General features: G+C 33.3%; 1 protein-coding gene across 1 annotated transcript; it reads right to left on the reverse strand.

Moving 5' to 3' along the window:
• Positions 1-7,710: 7,710 nt before the first annotated feature.
• LOC119073404 (fork head domain-containing protein crocodile) lies at positions 7,711-11,555 on the reverse strand. Its single transcript, XM_037178837.1, has 2 exons — positions 10,581-11,555; positions 7,711-8,865 (listed from the first exon to the last, which is right to left on the reverse strand). Exons 1-2 carry the CDS (start codon positions 10,901-10,903, stop codon positions 7,992-7,994), a joined length of 1,197 nt encoding a protein of 398 aa, XP_037034732.1. The 5' UTR covers positions 10,904-11,555; the 3' UTR covers positions 7,711-7,991.
• Between the last annotated feature and the right edge of the window lie 5,934 nt (positions 11,556-17,489).

A 17,489-nucleotide genomic window follows, 5' to 3' on the forward strand; every position in this document is an offset into this window, starting at 1 on the left:
CATTAGAAAAAAATTGGAACTTGTGAAAAACATTTTTGTAATTCAAATTGAATTATTTGTATATGCCAGTGTGCGCCTGATAAAAAACGATTCCCAATGTGAATGCATACTAAATGTGTGGAGAATAAAAAAAATTCACATTTCTCTACGAAAGTACATGCCCCCATTGATAAAGTAAATTAAACAAATATAACGGGAGGCCAAATTATCTTGCTGATTCTACTGTTCGTACGTTGGATTTTATATATAAAACTGTAGAGATCTCGTTTTAAAATAAATACTAGAGGTCCCCAATTGACAGTTTCTCATCTCAAAACAGTTACCAGATATATATTGTGTAACATGTTACTCTTTTAATGTAAAATGTAATTCAAGTGCAAATTATTATACAACAAAGTGAATAGTTGCAACTTCACTTACACCACATTCGATGTTATGTTTTATGGAGTCAGCCCAGCATTGTCTAATGAAGAACAGTTGGAAATATCTTTCCTTTAACAATAAAAAATTCACTTCAATCTTCCATAGTAATATAACTCCATATCACTCTCTAACGTCTCTCTCAGAGAGTACTTTTTGTTGAGTGGGAAATGTATGACATATATCCGATCCGGGGAAAATTGCAAATAACCAAATTACTCCAAAAAGTTCAAAGTTTGAAAACCTGCATACAATAATACAGACGGATAACGGTTGAAAATCGTTCTCGAGAATTTCGGCAAAGGTTACGGAAAAAGGCGACGAAAAAAATGAAGAAATTCGCGAAAACTCAAGAAATAGGTCTCAAACCTTCTCTAGGTTCCGTTTAAACATGAGTAATGGATAAAATTTTTTGTTGTTGGACAAATGCACTTTTATTCGCTCTATTTGTCATTTGGGTGCAAATACTCATACAGTTGCATCGGGTGCAAATAGCACCTACGTTTTTTTTTAAATCTGTGGTTCCTAACAAAAACAATTCCGATTCACTCACCACAAATAAAACCTGGATCGTTGATGCATTCGCAGTTTCTGCAATCACTGATCAATTCATTCGATATAAAACTTCTATGACATCCTGTTCTATGCGAAAAAAGAGCTAAAATCAACAATGTTCGTGAGTATTACAGCTGTGTATTCCTGCACCATGTTAAGATTACGTAGTATTTGTAATGGCAATTTCTTTTCCATTTAGGATATACCTAAAACGAATAAACATGAGTACAGAGCTACAGTTCATGACAAACATACAGATTATATTTTCACCGTTTCCTTTATGTCTGCCGTGTGCGCGTTGTATATGAACATATACAAGAAACGAAAGAAAAAAAAATTAAAATCCGCTTTTTTACTGTACCGTATATATATTTTCCATTATAAACAAATTAATTCAAAGTAAAAATCAAATAAAAAATTAATCGAATATTTAAAAGTTTGAAGCGATCGGAAAAAAGAACGCAGGAAACGGAAGGAAATTATCAAACTAAATTATTCGAATGTGTAAACAGAACATAGTTTCATATACTCGCTGATCAGTTTTGCTATTAATAAAAAAGAAAATTCGATTCAATCGTGTCAAATACATAAAAAAAAAGTTTGATAGCAATTTGTTGCTGTTTGAATACTCGTATTTTTTAAGTTAAGTTTAGAAGCAATATCCGGTTGATATTTCATGTTTAAAAACCAATAAATTTGATCAAGAACGTTAAGATGAAACTTATCGTGAAATGATTACAGAGCGAATTGTCTGTTTGCCTGAAAATAATTCTATTCTGGACAGCCATCTGATTTGTTAATCCAATCGGTTCATGAAAAAATTTGTTAAATTAAGTGTGTGAGCCTGTTAAAACTTCTGAGACATTCGTGACTTGCAATTCGAACAAATGAAATTTCTTTTTGAAATGAGAATAATGTGGCACTATAATCCAAAATATTTTCATCGTTACTTGTGCATACACAATGAAGTCAATTGTTAATCACTTTATTATTGAATATCACATTTTTTACATAACATTTAACTTGTTACTTCTTTAATTTGCTAGCATTCATATGGCCCCATATTGATGTAGTGTAAAAGGTATTTCTCGATGGACATTTTTGTTGTCGACTTATTTTCAACTATCATTGAATAGAATATCATCGTGAGAATTTTGTGGAGTAAGGCATTTCTTTCATTCATTAAATTATTACGAACTAAAAAAAATTTACCAGGTCGTCGTCATTGTAACATGGATTGATTTAATTACGTATTTTAATCATAGTCATGGAACGTGGCCTATTGGTAAATTATAATTTAAGTTTATTGACAAGACCTGCGACCAATGCAAACTAGTACACGTGAAACCTAGTTCCTATAAAACCCTGAAAATGTAAATTTCGTATGACACGACACAGTAACAGAATGTCGAACGAGACAGATTTTTATACCCCCCGTACCCTACAGGGAGTGTTGGGTTTACTTTCGTTGTATCTATGTCAGTAAGGAAATAAAAATAGAAATGATCAAAAATGAAGCAATACAGAGTACAGAGCAACATCTTAAATCGTCGAGCAAATTCAGGGCGGAATGGAAAAAAATCCACAATGAACTAACAGTTCAAGACTGCTTTAATTTGAACATGTATATGCTGTACTCATACTCAAGTGCGTCATATGTTCATATTTTGTTATTTCATATGCTGCACATAACACATCCTATTCATTCAGCCACGCCACATATTCAATTATTTTAGAGCCTCAAAGTTATTTTGAAACAAAATAAGCAATCGAAATTACACCTAAAGGCCATAGAGAATTTCATACCATTTCGGCACAAATAACTGGATGCGATGATGATGATGATACTAAATATGAGGGGTGATAAAGTGAGAATGCTTCCATTAAAATTGTTTATCAATCATAGCCAATGGATGAATATGATAATAACGTGTATTCGTATAATTGAGATTTATAGCTGTAGGCAGTATAATTAACGGGGTGTTTAATTTTATCAGGTAAATGTGTGTGTTTAAAATCGTTAACAAAAAATTCTACGAAAAAAAAGCTCCGAAATGGACGGAGGAATCGAGTAGATCCCTCTTCTATATCAAATATTTGCTGAAGAAATTTACAGCGTCGTTCGTAGCATTTAACTTTTCCAGCAATTTAGTCGGTCGAGGGTAAACATTGGATTAAACTAACTGCAAACAAATGGATGCTTTTCGAAAACGTTCCCATTATTTACTACCACTTAACGTGATGCATACACTTACACACGGCAATTATTTCACAGGGGTTGAGTTTATATTGTGAAGTTAAAATGGCGTTGTGTATTTGTAGAGCATACATGCATTTTTAGGGTTGAACTATATCAACGGGCTCTCTAATGTTAAACGTTTCTGTTTGTAATTTTAGGACATCAGTATGATAGGCGTCAATAACAAATAACTTCGAGCATACCATTTTAGCCTATCACAGACGACAAGTATATCACAGGGACATTGTTACTTGATTTGATGCAGTGTCTACTTTTGGAAAAACATTTTGCAGAATTTTCTCGAAAATATATTTTGGGAAAATTGAAGATAATCTGGGGAAATGCTGGAAAATACAAGAAAATATGGGGAAATGTTTACCCAAAAAAAGTACCTGATTTGATGTAAGTAAAGACGACTTTATGGATAACTCCAACGTAAGAAATTTTGAATAATCTACCATAAACGGATAGTCATCCATTATCGACGGCAGAAATAAGCAATAGGCTTTGGATAGTGTTCTTTAATAATATAGTAAAAGGAATGCTAAAACTAATGAATCAATAGTACATTATGTCAATAGTACCAAAAAGGTGTCGTTTTGACTCAGGTGGTGAAAATGTCCTTGCAAACTTTTTTGGTCTGTGTGACATATACTGTTTCTTATTCAGGCCAACCAAGAGGTTACATTCCGAATAAAACATGACAACAAATTGAACTGAAAATTAAACTGCGATTTGCAAATAAAAAATTTAGACTTGAAAAGTCGGAAATAAAAGTGAGAGAGAAAGTTGTTCTTTTGGGACTCTATCTGGTGAGAGAATGTGACGATTCTGGTCCGCTTGAATTTAAAAGATTTTTTATCAAAGACTAGTCGATGTTTGAAAAGGTCCAGTTTCAATCATCACATTGTGATATATTTGTCATTTTTAAAAGGTTAATAAATAGGATTGCCTCCACACATCCACTTACCAACGAAACTTATCTTATTCTTAGTTTAGAGCTCGTACTGTACTGTTCTGTTCCCAATTGGCCCTATTTCGGAAAATTGAAGAAAATTCCTGATTTTTTTTACGGGCCCTATGATATTCGGATCAATGGAAACGTCTTACCAAATATCAGTTTTTTTTTTTCGTTAACGCGAACCCGTTAATAAACAATTTACCTTTTCACATGAAGGCAATGCGCCGTTTTATTACCAAAATATTATTTACACACAAAAAGAAAACGAAACTAATAAAAAATAATTTTTTTTCCAGTTTTTCCGTTCAATCGTTTGTAAACAAATTGCGAATGTCAAAGATGCCAAAGACTTTTTTCGTCTTTGATCCATTACCGCAAAAGAAAATATAGCGCCTTTATGGTGTGCCGTTTATCTTTGTGAAAATGACATTCAAAGAGAGTGTGAATGAGATAGTTAATCTAATACGCGTGAAAAAACGAATCATCATGGAAATTAAAACGTTGATGATAATGTGCACATAAACAGATGGCACGTAATTGAGTGGTAAGGTGAAATAAATGTGTTACATTCGAGTGCTATGTTTAGAAATCGGTACCTTTATGTGGCGCAAATTTTTTTCTTCTTTCCTTTTCGGTGAATTGTTTGATTTTTGTAGACCGTGCATTTCATGAACTATTGACTGTAAATCAAACGTTTAATGTAAGTTTGGCGCCCAGGAACATTTTCAGGACGTTTTTTTCTTATCTTATTTATATCACGGTGTTATAGTAGGAATCTAAATAAATTACTGGTGTTACAACGAGTGGTTGTAGGCCTTGTAGATCATGTTAGATCAAGTTTCTGAACAAAATACCTTACTTGGCAATAGGGCAAATGATGGAAATGGACCTTCTTCTATGGAAGAAATTGTGGAAATGACACTTCTTGTGTGTTTACCGACCTCGGCCGAGTAGAGTGAAGAGTAGAGTCTTCTGAACTTCAGCAACTGTGTTTCGAGAAACAGTACATTTATTCTAGTTCTAGTTCTATTAATTGTCTCTTGTTCACAACAAATACAGATCAATTGAGATACAATTAACAATATCAGCACGACTTGTTGTATTTGAAACGTTCCGAAATTACTTTACAATATTTATAAATAAAAATAAACCAACATTTTTCATCGCCTTTTCCAACGTTTCTCATATCAATCATAAGTTTTACCTATCTGAAAAATTACTTACACCGAACCAATCATTCACACCTCAAGTAACAAACAACCAAAATATTATTGTACATAATCGTTTTACTGAACATTTTCTTTTTTATATTTTCCACATTTTCTATTGTGAGTAACACAAATACAACAGAGACCGTTCGATACATTCACAATAGTATACATCACCATCACACTACACAGTCCATCAGATGTTACATTTCTACTAATTAGCGACATCAATCATAATTTTTTTTCCCTGAATAAGCAGCTCGTCAGTGTCATAAGAATATTCACAATTTTTCTATTAAAATTTGATGGGAATGGATGCCATACGTTTTATTACTTGCGTAACCTTACGAAAAGTAATCTAGTTGATGTTAAGTTCCTTGAAACTAGTACTGATGGATAGACAAGAAAGAGATTTTTCTTGGTGACGTTGTTACATCAAATGACACATGTAACATAGGCACGAAAACATGAAAATTTGGGTTTGTCTTAGCTAATTTTCCTAATCGACCCGATAAACTTTAGTTTTGATAATTATTCCAAAAATGTTTTTTATACCTTTGGCATAAATTTAATATTTTTTCTCCTAATTTAGACCCACGACATGACTCACTTTATTCGGGCTACAACTCACGAAATTGCCTATAATCTACTGTCCACAACAGATATGTAAATAACTATAACATATAATCTAGATTTTCATTTTTTAAACAAATTTTGTGTGGAATCATTTAAAACCACAACAACTCCCAAAACCGAAAACTTTTCTCTCCATGTAAACAGGATTTATATTTATTTGGAAAAGAGGTCATGAAAGACGGTATAAGGCGCAACCAACATGCATTTTAATAATTTTATAACGAAAGGTTAAGTACCACATTCAAGAAATTGAAGCATTGTCGTTGTTATTATCAATGTTATAATAACTATTGTAATTTCGGTGTGTTCATTTCCGAATCAGGGAAATTCCGTTACATCAATCATATAAATATTTGCTGCCGATGGAATCATTCATACTCACTTTTCCTTCAAGCAAACCAAAAAAGTTGAAACAAATGTAATTTAGGAAAAAGCCACATATTGTGTAAGCGTAGGAATAGCCATATAATGGATTTGCTAGAAACAGCAAAATCATTAAGAGGGATTCTTTTGAAAATCCACCTATCAAAATCGGTCCCATTTCGTCTGGGATTGATATATACATGGTTTGAAAGGTCTTTGCCAGCTTAAGTACTTTCGGGTCATGCCTAGTTTGATTAGATTCATTGATATATGTTTGCAAAAATTTGCAAGAAAAATTTTCAAAATCTGTGTGAACTTTAGGCAGGTCTGGGCTGGTACTGATGACGCTTAATGTGAACCTAACATGCTAGTTGTAACATACATTGTCTAAGCTTTCCGTTGATACCTCATTTGTAGTGCTGGTGATTGCTGACATAACAGAACTTTATGTTAGTACAACCGCTACTCGTAAAACTCGCCAGCAATCACCAGCACTGCAAATGAGGTATCAATGAAAAGCTTAGACAATGTATGTTACGACTAGCATCTCAGGTTCACATTAAGCGTCATCAGTACCAGCCCAGACCTGTCTAAAGTTCACCATGGTTAGGCATGACCCGAAAGTACTTGAGCTCAGCTTTCCAACGAGCCCACTCTCACCCGGAACGATCATTTATAACGGCCTAAAATTTCGGATAGAAAACACTATTTTTCCAACTTCGGAGATCTTCCACCAGCAACCAGGTGTGGCTCGAGACTGTGTGAGGCCTGTTTTGAGGTCTACTGGCAAATACCTTTAAAACCATCCCAGACGAAATGGGTCCGATTTTGATAGGTGGATTTTCAAAAGAATCCCTCTAAATCTGTTAGAGGTACAGAATTTTGAAAACCAACACGTTTTCTGTTTTGTGTTTTCTTGTGTTTTTGTGTGAATTTTGCATGTGTTTTTATATGGAAAAATCAAAAACTCAAGTAGATCATTGAAACAGAAAATGCGTTGGTTTTGGTCCAAAACGTTTGGATATTCCGTTAATCTAAAGAATCTCCAAGTATTCGATACAAAATCTATCGCTTCAATATTTCTATCATACATTTCGCTGTGTAATATAAAAATTGTCAGAACTCATCGTTTGTTCGTCGTTGTCAGCCGTTTTTATAAGAATAATTCTCTCAGTAGATAGTCTTCCCATTCAAGTTTTTGCTATTTATTCCTATCCTATTTCCTTCCGGGGAGAAAAAACTATCTTACCATTTCTACAGGTGCTACTCGCAAGCTGTGTTGTTTCAATATCCAATTTACATCCACTTCGATTGCAATGAAAGATTGGTTTTACTTTTACTTATTGGAATAATTTATTTTTAAATAAATTCACCAAAAAAAATTAATTCAAAGAAATTTTCTCTATTTTTATTATCTCATAACTGCGCACGTATGTGGTGTGTATGTGTGTGGGGTCAATATTATAATATACGCAACGTTGAATCAATATTATTAATTTAGTTAATATTTTTTTACAGATAATATTGCTGTTGTCCATATCTCAATATTTTCAATCATTTTATGAAAATCAATGAAAAATCCTTTTTGTAAAAACACACAAAATAGCCTTTAGACACCATATTTAATACCACAATCTTGATAGTATCCAGCATGAGCGCGATAATGACCTAGACTGCCTAAATTACTAGCCAAATGCGAACCAATAACTGTTGTTGGCGGACTAGCTGACGTAATACTGCCATTCGGACTACCCTGGTCCATTTGACAACTTTGATTATGATCGAACACCATATCACGAAAAGCTAATGTTGATGACGTCGATGTGGGTACAACTGAATTGGTTGTACCGTTTGTAGTGCTATTATTATTGTTGTTGTTGTTGTTGTTTGTAACCGGACCCACTGAATCGGATGGAGGTGTTTCTGGCGTATACCATCCATGCGGATGATGGTTCGAATGATGGTGACGTAGTTGACTCGACGTTGTTACTAGATTATCTTCGGTAAAATGATACGGATACGATGTATGGTGTATGCGCGGATTGTAGACATTCATCAATGAATCGACGGAGAAACCATGATCAGCCGGTGATGTTAGATGATTCATTTGATTTGTTATGGAATCGTGACACGAATTTAATATCGAATTCGTTGAGAATGCATCCTTTCCCATGCAGTGATCGATTCCGGGCTCCTTTTTGAAATGGTGTTTAGCTTCTAGCAGTGAGTTGGACATTAATTTGATGGGTTTTATATCTAGCGAATGAATATGTTTGTGATCGTCCATGATTGTGTGTCTTTTCGCAGTTTCTTCCTTTTCGCGTACGGCATCCTTCTTCTTAAATCGTCTGCGTCGTCGTAAAAATGATCCATTGTCGAACATACTGTGAGAGTCGGGATCCAATGTCCAGTAACTGCCCTTTCCAGGTTTTTTGTCGTCACGTGCCACTTTTATAAAGCATTCGTTTAATGACAAATTGTGCCTATTAAAAAAAAACAAAAAACCAAATAAGTTTGAGACTTGACCTTACTATTTTTGCTTTTGGTACTGTTTCGCACACGTAAAAATCCCACTTTCGTATCGAAGATGTTCTTCTTGGCTTCTCAGAATTTTATGCCATTTGAAGATGGAACATACGAAATGAGAGAAATCAGCAGTATCGGATTATATACGAAAGTGGCGATTTTTACGTGGGCAAAGCAGTAAAAGGAAATCTTGTTTTTTTTTTTTAATTTAAATACAAAGGAGTCCGACTGATAACAACTAATGTAATTGAACTGATCATTAACGGCATCGTTAAAATTAAAATAAAATAATTAAATAGACAAAGACTCTGAATGCAAATATTTTTCAAAATAATCATGTGCCGGTCGAAATTTGTCTTTTGTTGGTATGCAATGACGTAAAACAAGTGTTTGATATGAAATTTTTCCATTAATTTTCACAATTTCATTCTGATTTTTTTCGAACCCGTCCCAAACAGCAAATGACATAAATAGAACTGTTTTTTCACTGTGTTTCAACTAGGATATCGATGTACTGTTTGGGCTAATCATCATATCCTACACAACCAATTCTTTTTATGAACATTTTATGAACATAAATGAGGGTTTCCTAGTTCTCAGGCCAGAGCATACCTAGCATTTATTTCGTTTGAATTGCAGTGATCCTAGAACACGAACTCCAGACATTGAGATGTATGTTTGACTGTAAAATACCGTCGCTATAATTTTCAAGTGATATATGATTTACTAATTGTAATTAGAGTCCTAACATAAATAAATGAATTATATTTATCAAAGATACTGTCCAGAAAGTATTGGTCAGCGCTAAGAATTAGAAATAGATTTTTTATCATTCAAATTTTCTGGGAATAATTTCTAAAAGTAAATCTTGCAATCGAGAATTTCTCCTAAGTTTATTTTTCATTACGCTTTTTTGATTTCATTTAATTCTGCTTACTCATCTGATATTCTAACTCCACTTATTTCTGTGATTTATCAAATACCCGAATGAGATCTATAGAAATATACGATTGGTGAATATCAATTTCATAATCGAAAATGACGTAATATCCTTCATCCTTTGTGCCGTGAATTATTACAAATTCCCGTTCATTTGTTTGTTTTTTTTTTTTCAGAAATGGATCATAAACAATAAAATCTACGTTGGAGGCCACCTCAACATTATGAACATCCGACTTTTATTACCCTCAAAAGTGTAAACATTTTTTATGTTTCGATTTGGTTTTACACCCTAAAAGTATATGATGAGAATGCGTCGGTAACAAAAAAATTTGGAAATATCACTCTAATTCGACGAAACGGATTAGTCATATCCTGGGATGCTCTTGATATGACCCGGACTCTAAGATACAGAACGGACGCCTTCCTTAATTCGTAGAGTTTCGTCTAGGTTATCTACATGGGTTTATGAAGGCATAACATTAACTCTAAACTAACAAGCATCAAATTCGGAGTCCTGAAGTGGTATTATGGTGTATGGTGAAGTCAATAGTACAGTGACATCAGTTCAAAATAGTAGACTACATACAGTGAATTTGTACGCAATAAGGATGCTGACATACTGTGCACATTTGATGAAACCGAATGAAATACATTTGCGGAATGTGACCGAATTTAGCTAATTGCATAATTTAACGAAAATCAGACAAACTTTGAAAAATTAATAATTTACCTGATGGAATTCTGCCAGCCTTGTTTATTATCACGATAGTAGTGGAACTTATCCATAATGTATTGATATATACCGTTGAGTGTAACTTTTTTGTCTGGGGACGCACTTATCGCCATCGCAATCAATGCTATGTACGAGTACGGTGGTTTGACCATTTCTTTATTTTGATGGGGACCGCCTAGAGCATATGCCGAGCCGGGATACGTATATCTGGCATATTGATCGTATGCGTAATGTGGTGATGGGCCCATTGTCGGCCCAGATGGATAGCCGGGCTGATAGTGTCGAGAGAATGACGATTGATCGGTGAATAGAGTGTGCATGTTGGAGATGATAGTGATTTTAGTGGGTGGCGATTTTTAAATATTTTAACTAATTTGAGTGTCGACGACTCTGTCTGGTTGAATTTATTTTTATTTTATTTTTCAAATTTCTTTGTTAAAGTGTTCACACAATAAGCATAGGAATATCATTCCGTTCACATTTTGAACATCTTTTGATACAGTCCAAAATTAATAGGTCGATTTCACATTGGTTTCAAACATGTTTCTGTTTGAATTTCAATTTGTTTTTATCGTCATTAAATAACTCGTAAACTAATTTTTTTTCCCAATTTTACTAGAAAACACAAAACACGAACAAAATCTGTGTGTTAAATTAAAATGTTTTTTTTTATTATCATAAGCTAACGCACCAGCTCTATTTTCTTTATGAAATTTTTTTTTTCACGTTTAAAATCCAAATCAAATTATCAACAGCACAAAAAAAAAACATTTATTGCTTTAACGAGTACACATTACACATCGTACAGTATGTAGCAATGTTGTTCGAGAAAACACGTCTATACGAATCCGTTTAATGATGACTACTAGTCAAAATTGTAAACGTTAAATACACACCGACACCCGACCAAGCATAGAGTGTTATTTTTGAATATTCGTTCACACTCTGCGAGTCACATTAAGCTCACAACACACATATAAACCGACCGACATCCTATTGAGTATATTGGTAAAAGCTAAAAGGGGCTCCATCATCTATTCAAACTTTCAAACAACAGAATAAAAAATACGACGCGTTTCCATTGGTTTATTTCATTCCATGCATTTGCTTTCCATTGGGCCAGATGTTTCTCTGTGTATTGTATGTTATCATCACGGAATGAATGAGACAAGAAGTTTGCATGATAAATGGTTAGAGGAGGGACTAATTTGAATTAAACTGATTATAGGTTCAATATTACCAGATCCATATAATACATTCATACATATGTGGGATATGATAGACGTATAGATGGCTTTATTATGTGGATGTTTCATTGAATGTAATATGAATGTGAATAAACGATATTGTCTGAATGATTTGCTAGAGTAGATTAGATAAGGTAATTTTGCACTAAATAAACGACAGAAGAGAAAACAATAATAATTACCATACAAATATTATTTTTAATGTCTAAAGCGATTAGTGACTGGGTGTATTTATTATCATAAACTTTAAAACCAATATTTTCTATTTTTTTACTGGGTGTTAAACACGCCTAAAAAAATATAAACAATTTAATAAAATAATATTGACAATTTTGTATTGTGTGTAGATGTTGTGTCTCACTGCTGGCTGATACACCAATGGTTGGTTAGAATATTTATATGCACGGGCACGACGACCTAGAAAGATGATCAGTATTTCGAGGTCGACATTTAAATTTGTTTAAAAAAAATCTTTCAATGTTACCGGTCTTATTACAATTACTTATTGTATGAGAACTGGCAGGATATGACCAGTTATACGAACAGTGTGACAATCTGCCAGAATTCACTGTAGTCAACAGTCAATGTAGATAGCGAAATTTGAGTTAAAGTAAAATGAAGTAAAAGATTTTTGGTATTAGGAACATAAAAAACGGAAGAACCAATTTTAAAAATACATCGCGACAAGTCTGAACCATGGTGTTCTTAAAATGTTTTGACTGACGACAACAAGAGTAATCTATCTTAAGAGTCAAGTTGCCAAAATTTCGAACAACTTAAAAACAAGCCATCGATTTTTGGAAGGTATACAGTAATTAAATCAGGGGACCCTCCTCAGCCATTTGCAACAAAAAAAATCCTCGAAGTAATTATTTTTTCACGCCAGAAATCATAAAAAAATGGTCTGCACTAGGGTGACCAAAATAGTTCTTGTTGCATATCACCAACAATACGTAACTCATTTATCAGAAATTATGGTGGTTGGAAGAGGAGTTGAGGACGTATATGTTGACCTTTAAAAAATTTCGAAATTCTTCGTGTATGTGGTGCAGTAGCTATTTTAGGGGGAAAACAAATCCAACTTTTGGAGAGTGTTTAAAAAAACTGCAATGATAGACTTGGAAGATGTGGCCTCTACTATCCATCACACCATGAACCTACCAAGGCTCGACTTTCGTTGAGCTTCAATTTTGATTGAAGTGTACTAACACAAAAATTCACTAGAATTCCACTTTTCTTCCTTCGCGTCTATTTTAATTTTTCTTATGTATGAGACAATTTTAAGTCAGGGCTGGACTTAGCTGGCCACCTTACGCTTCGGGAAATTTCGTTTAAGGCCTATAAAATAAAAAATAAAAAAAACCAACTAATTCAATTTTGTCATATAACAATTCATACGTTCCTCGGGTATTTCCCGACTTCATAGTATGGCCAGTGTGCACTGTATCAAGTGTTTACTAGCATATTAAACTCATTATTTGTACGTTACAAAAATACGAGAATCGTCGCTCAGCTCCCTAGATCACCTTCATTCAATTCAATAAATCCTAATTTGGATAAACTCTAATTAAGAAAACTTTGTTAACTACCCTAAAAAGATAACACTCTCGATTTGCTGATATGGCAAACGTTAAGTGGCATAATGTACTAACGCTCCTGATTGGTGTTTCGTAAGAGACCACCCTAGCCAATAATCCAAAACAATGTGAATGTTAAAATTTCTTCTACTTGAAGTAGAGATTAGGAAAAGGTTTTGAAGCATCCAAATTATTTCGTCCGGATTTCTCTAAAGTACATTCGTACACACCATTGCTATTTGACTGAATTTTACAACAATTTTTAAATTTTTGTTCTAACTTAAGAAAACTGGACTGAAAAAATTCTTTGTGTCATATTCTGAGATTATTGCAGTAAACAATAAAAATAATTTTTAAATTAGTATTTTGGATGGAACAATTATTTTGATGTCTAGAAAGCTTCGAATTAACTTCAACTCAACTTAATTTAAGTTTGAATTTGGTTAGCATTCTACAGTTTTAATTGTTCCACATCGTTCTACATGTTGTCAACTTAAGAAGCGTAAAGAGTGTCGTTTCACTCACACGTGGAATTGAAGAAACGTAACGACAAACGCTACTTCTATGTGGTGGAATACGTGTGGAACAAATAAAACAAAAGAAACAAACGAAACCCACCAAAATTTTATTCTTATGATGAGATCAGTATAATGAATTTTCCCAAATACATAAAAATGCTTAGAAAATATAAGAGAGTTTGCGCAAATTACGTATAAATTATAAGTCAACTTATATGTTGGAAATTATAACTTCCAGAACTTCTTGTATGAAGAAGTGACTTATAATTTATTTGGCATTTGCGCAAACTGTCTAATAATAACGTGGAACCACATTCACAGAGTACGCACGCTCATTATCGGAAATGTAGGTCAGAAAATCCGTACACTTTGTCCATTTTCAAAAATTGTCCAGCAGTTAGTGCGGGCGGTGAAAATCCAAAATTCGTATTTTTTTTGCAACACTTTGTGAATAGCCCCCGTTCTTGAAAATGTGGGATACACTAAAGTTCACGTTACAATTTCAGCTGTAATAGCTGAGAAACTCTGTTCAGAACATTGTTCTCTTTCAAACGTAACACATGAAATTGTGGAATCATCTGCCCTAATAAATGTGAAGTTAGGGGAAAACAATGTAGCAAATATTAAGATCAAAATTTACCTAGAAGATGCGGGAATTTACAAAAAAAGAGAATTAAATAAATTTCTCTGGTGACTTTACGATTTCCTTTTTAAAGAAGCGAAGTGGAAACCGACGAAAAAGTTCAATTCAAAAACGTTTGTGAATCGGTTTTAAGTCAATAATTTGCAAAAATGTCAACAAAATTCATAAAAATGCAATTAACATTGCAATGATTGTAATTTTATCGTAGCCTAAATTCAATTCCAATTTTAGATTTCATTTTGTATACTTCTTTGCGAAGATTATAAAATTAATAAAAATTTGAGTTAAATAAAGAATTTAAAACGTGTGACAACAATGACTAAGATAGTTCATATAATCAGAAATATTATAGCTGACAGCCTAAAAATGTTTTACTTTGAGTTACGTACACATATTCGCACCATAACATTAAATTTGAACACTGCCCTACACCGATCAAATTCTGAAATAAGTACATTATGTAGAACACACAATTTTAAACTGTGGCGCTCTTCGCATTTTGCAAAAATTAAAAACAAAACGAACGAACTTTCTTACAGTGCCAACATTGCAAACATAAAAATACAATAAGATTGCAATATGTGTAATGTTACTGTAATAAGATTTTCCCGGAACTATATTATTACAGTCACGCACCTTTGATTTCTAAGGCCAAATTGAATTCCAAAATTATGCGACTTGTGTACTTTGATAGAGCTCGTGAAAGTTCACCAAAGTACACCAATGAACCCAAAAAAAGTTTCGTCCAGGTGTGTGCACTCTCTCACTGAACCCTGTAATCTTGCAATATTATTACGGAATTCGGAGGGTTCAGTGAGTGAACCTAAGGACTTGGACCAAATTTTTTTTGGGTTCAAAAACCTAGTTTCGTGAACTTTCATGAGCTCTTTCAAAGTACGCAAGTCAAAAAATTTAATATCGCTCCATAGCCTTAGAAATCGAATCCGCGTTTTTGTGATGCAATAATATTCGTTTGTTATCTTATTGCGTTACAAACGAATACTATTGCAACTTCTGTAATATTGTTACAGTTTGGTGTAATATTATTGCATGTTTGACATAATGTGCCGTTTATTTTCGGTTGTGGTTCTTTCATTATTTTTGGTTTTCAACAACTTTAATTGTATTGTTGGTTTTCTAATATTGTCCTTTTCTTGGTAATGGTGATTGTAAACTCAATTGAAAGAAGAAAATGCAGATAATTTCTAAAATTTGGAGCGGTTCAAAAATTGGTTGCAGAATCTTTTGATATTACGTTTTTTCAGCGATTAATAAGGTTTGGCTAGATTTGTATTTATTTGTTCGTTATGACTATCATGTATTTTTGCGAAATTTTAATTTTTTGGAAGAATGGTATGAAGACGTCAAAGTCAATGGCTCAATAAGATTACATCACGGAACTGCAATCGGAAACATTGAGCAATTTTATTATTAATGTGTTCCATTACAACATGATTTGTCGCAACAGAAAGTAATTTTTTTGTAGTATCGTTAATATGACAGAGCTAGTAATACAATACGAATGTTCAAGTCTCTTTATTTAAAACTAATCTTCTTTCAAATTCCCGCATCTTCCTACGACAGATAGTAAAGTGTAGTGAGTAAACTAATGAGTTTTTAGTAAAATCAAACTTTCAATAAGTAAGAGAAGGAACAAGGAAAATATAGCATTCAGAAGATAAAAGCACGATTGCCCTGTGTATACGTTTCTCTTCAATGCATATTAAGTCGAAATCATTATGTGCTGCCATTATGCTAAATCATTACATCATCTAATTATGTAAACATTAAACTTATTTTCTGCATATTTAATGCTGAAATTATTCGGCATGCTCAGAGTCAAAATGTTATTTTGAAATTTCATAATTTATGTTAATTTCGTTGCTTGCCGATTAATATGTTTAAGTTTAACTCATTTTTGTGAAAACAGTAATTTAATATGTATAAATGGAAAAGAAAATTCAATGTTTCACAATGTGCGATGGTGAAATTAAAATTACGTAAATTTCGTTCACGTGGGTATTATAACTTTTCATTATTTAAATATTTGGTCTCATCTAACATCGCATTCAAGGTATTAATAGTACATTACTTATCAATGATGGAAATGGTACTTTTTGTGTGAAATTTGCCGATCGGGGCGCAGCCGAAAATTTATTCAAACACATGAGGTAAAATTAACTTTACTGCACGGATCCAAGACTTTACCTCAAGTTTTTGAATAAATAACCTTACTTGGCAATGGGATAAATGATGGAAATGGTACTTTTTGAGTGTTTACCGACAAATTTCACACAAGAAATACCATTTCCATTATTTGCCCCATGAGTAAGTAACCTACTATTAAATGGCAAGAGTATCGCCACAAAATGATGAAATCTCTTACTTCATTTGTTTCATGCTTTAATAAAAGAATAGGCATATTGCAGAAAAATGCGCACGCTGGAACTTTAGACACCCTGGAAAGTAGTAACGGAGTCGAGGGTTCGCTCCAAATAAAATTTAAAAAATCTAAAATTTAATTTTTGATTTTTAGAAATTTATTTGGAGGTATTTCTTGGCTCTTTTACTGACTTCCAGGGTACCTAAACTCGACAAGTCACAGTAACCGGCAAAGTGTTAAGTGCATAAATTCATCCCACCCGCCATTCACCATTTCTGTATGGTCAGCTTTTCAGTAGCCTATTAGCCTACAGAGTCTTAAAAGAAAACTGAATAACTGAAAAGCTCGACTTTTCTTTTTATTACGAACAATATAAGGCATTTTATAGGTTACGAGCAGCGAAAAACATGCTTTTCGCTCAAAAATTCAAAGATTCAGAATTCGATCCCCACCAGAGCAAAAAATGTATTAAAATATTTACTGATAAGGTCCCTAGCTCTTACGTGACATGCTAGTTAACGGCCCTAAGTTAGTCTTT

The sequence above is a fragment of the Bradysia coprophila genome, unplaced genomic scaffold (genome assembly GCF_014529535.1).
Source record: "Bradysia coprophila strain Holo2 unplaced genomic scaffold, BU_Bcop_v1 contig_138, whole genome shotgun sequence".
NCBI classification, from domain to species: domain Eukaryota; kingdom Metazoa; phylum Arthropoda; class Insecta; order Diptera; family Sciaridae; genus Bradysia; species Bradysia coprophila.

Bases quoted from the DNA above. Each gene is read 5' to 3' on its own strand.
- LOC119073404 (XM_037178837.1), bottom strand. From the start codon at position 10,903: ATGCACACTCTATTCACCGATCAATCGTCATTCTCTCGACACTATCAG. The intron at 8,866-10,580 runs GTAAATTATTAA...TTTTTTTAATAG, and splicing joins GGCTGGCAGAATTCCATCAG to GCACAATTTGTCATTAAACG.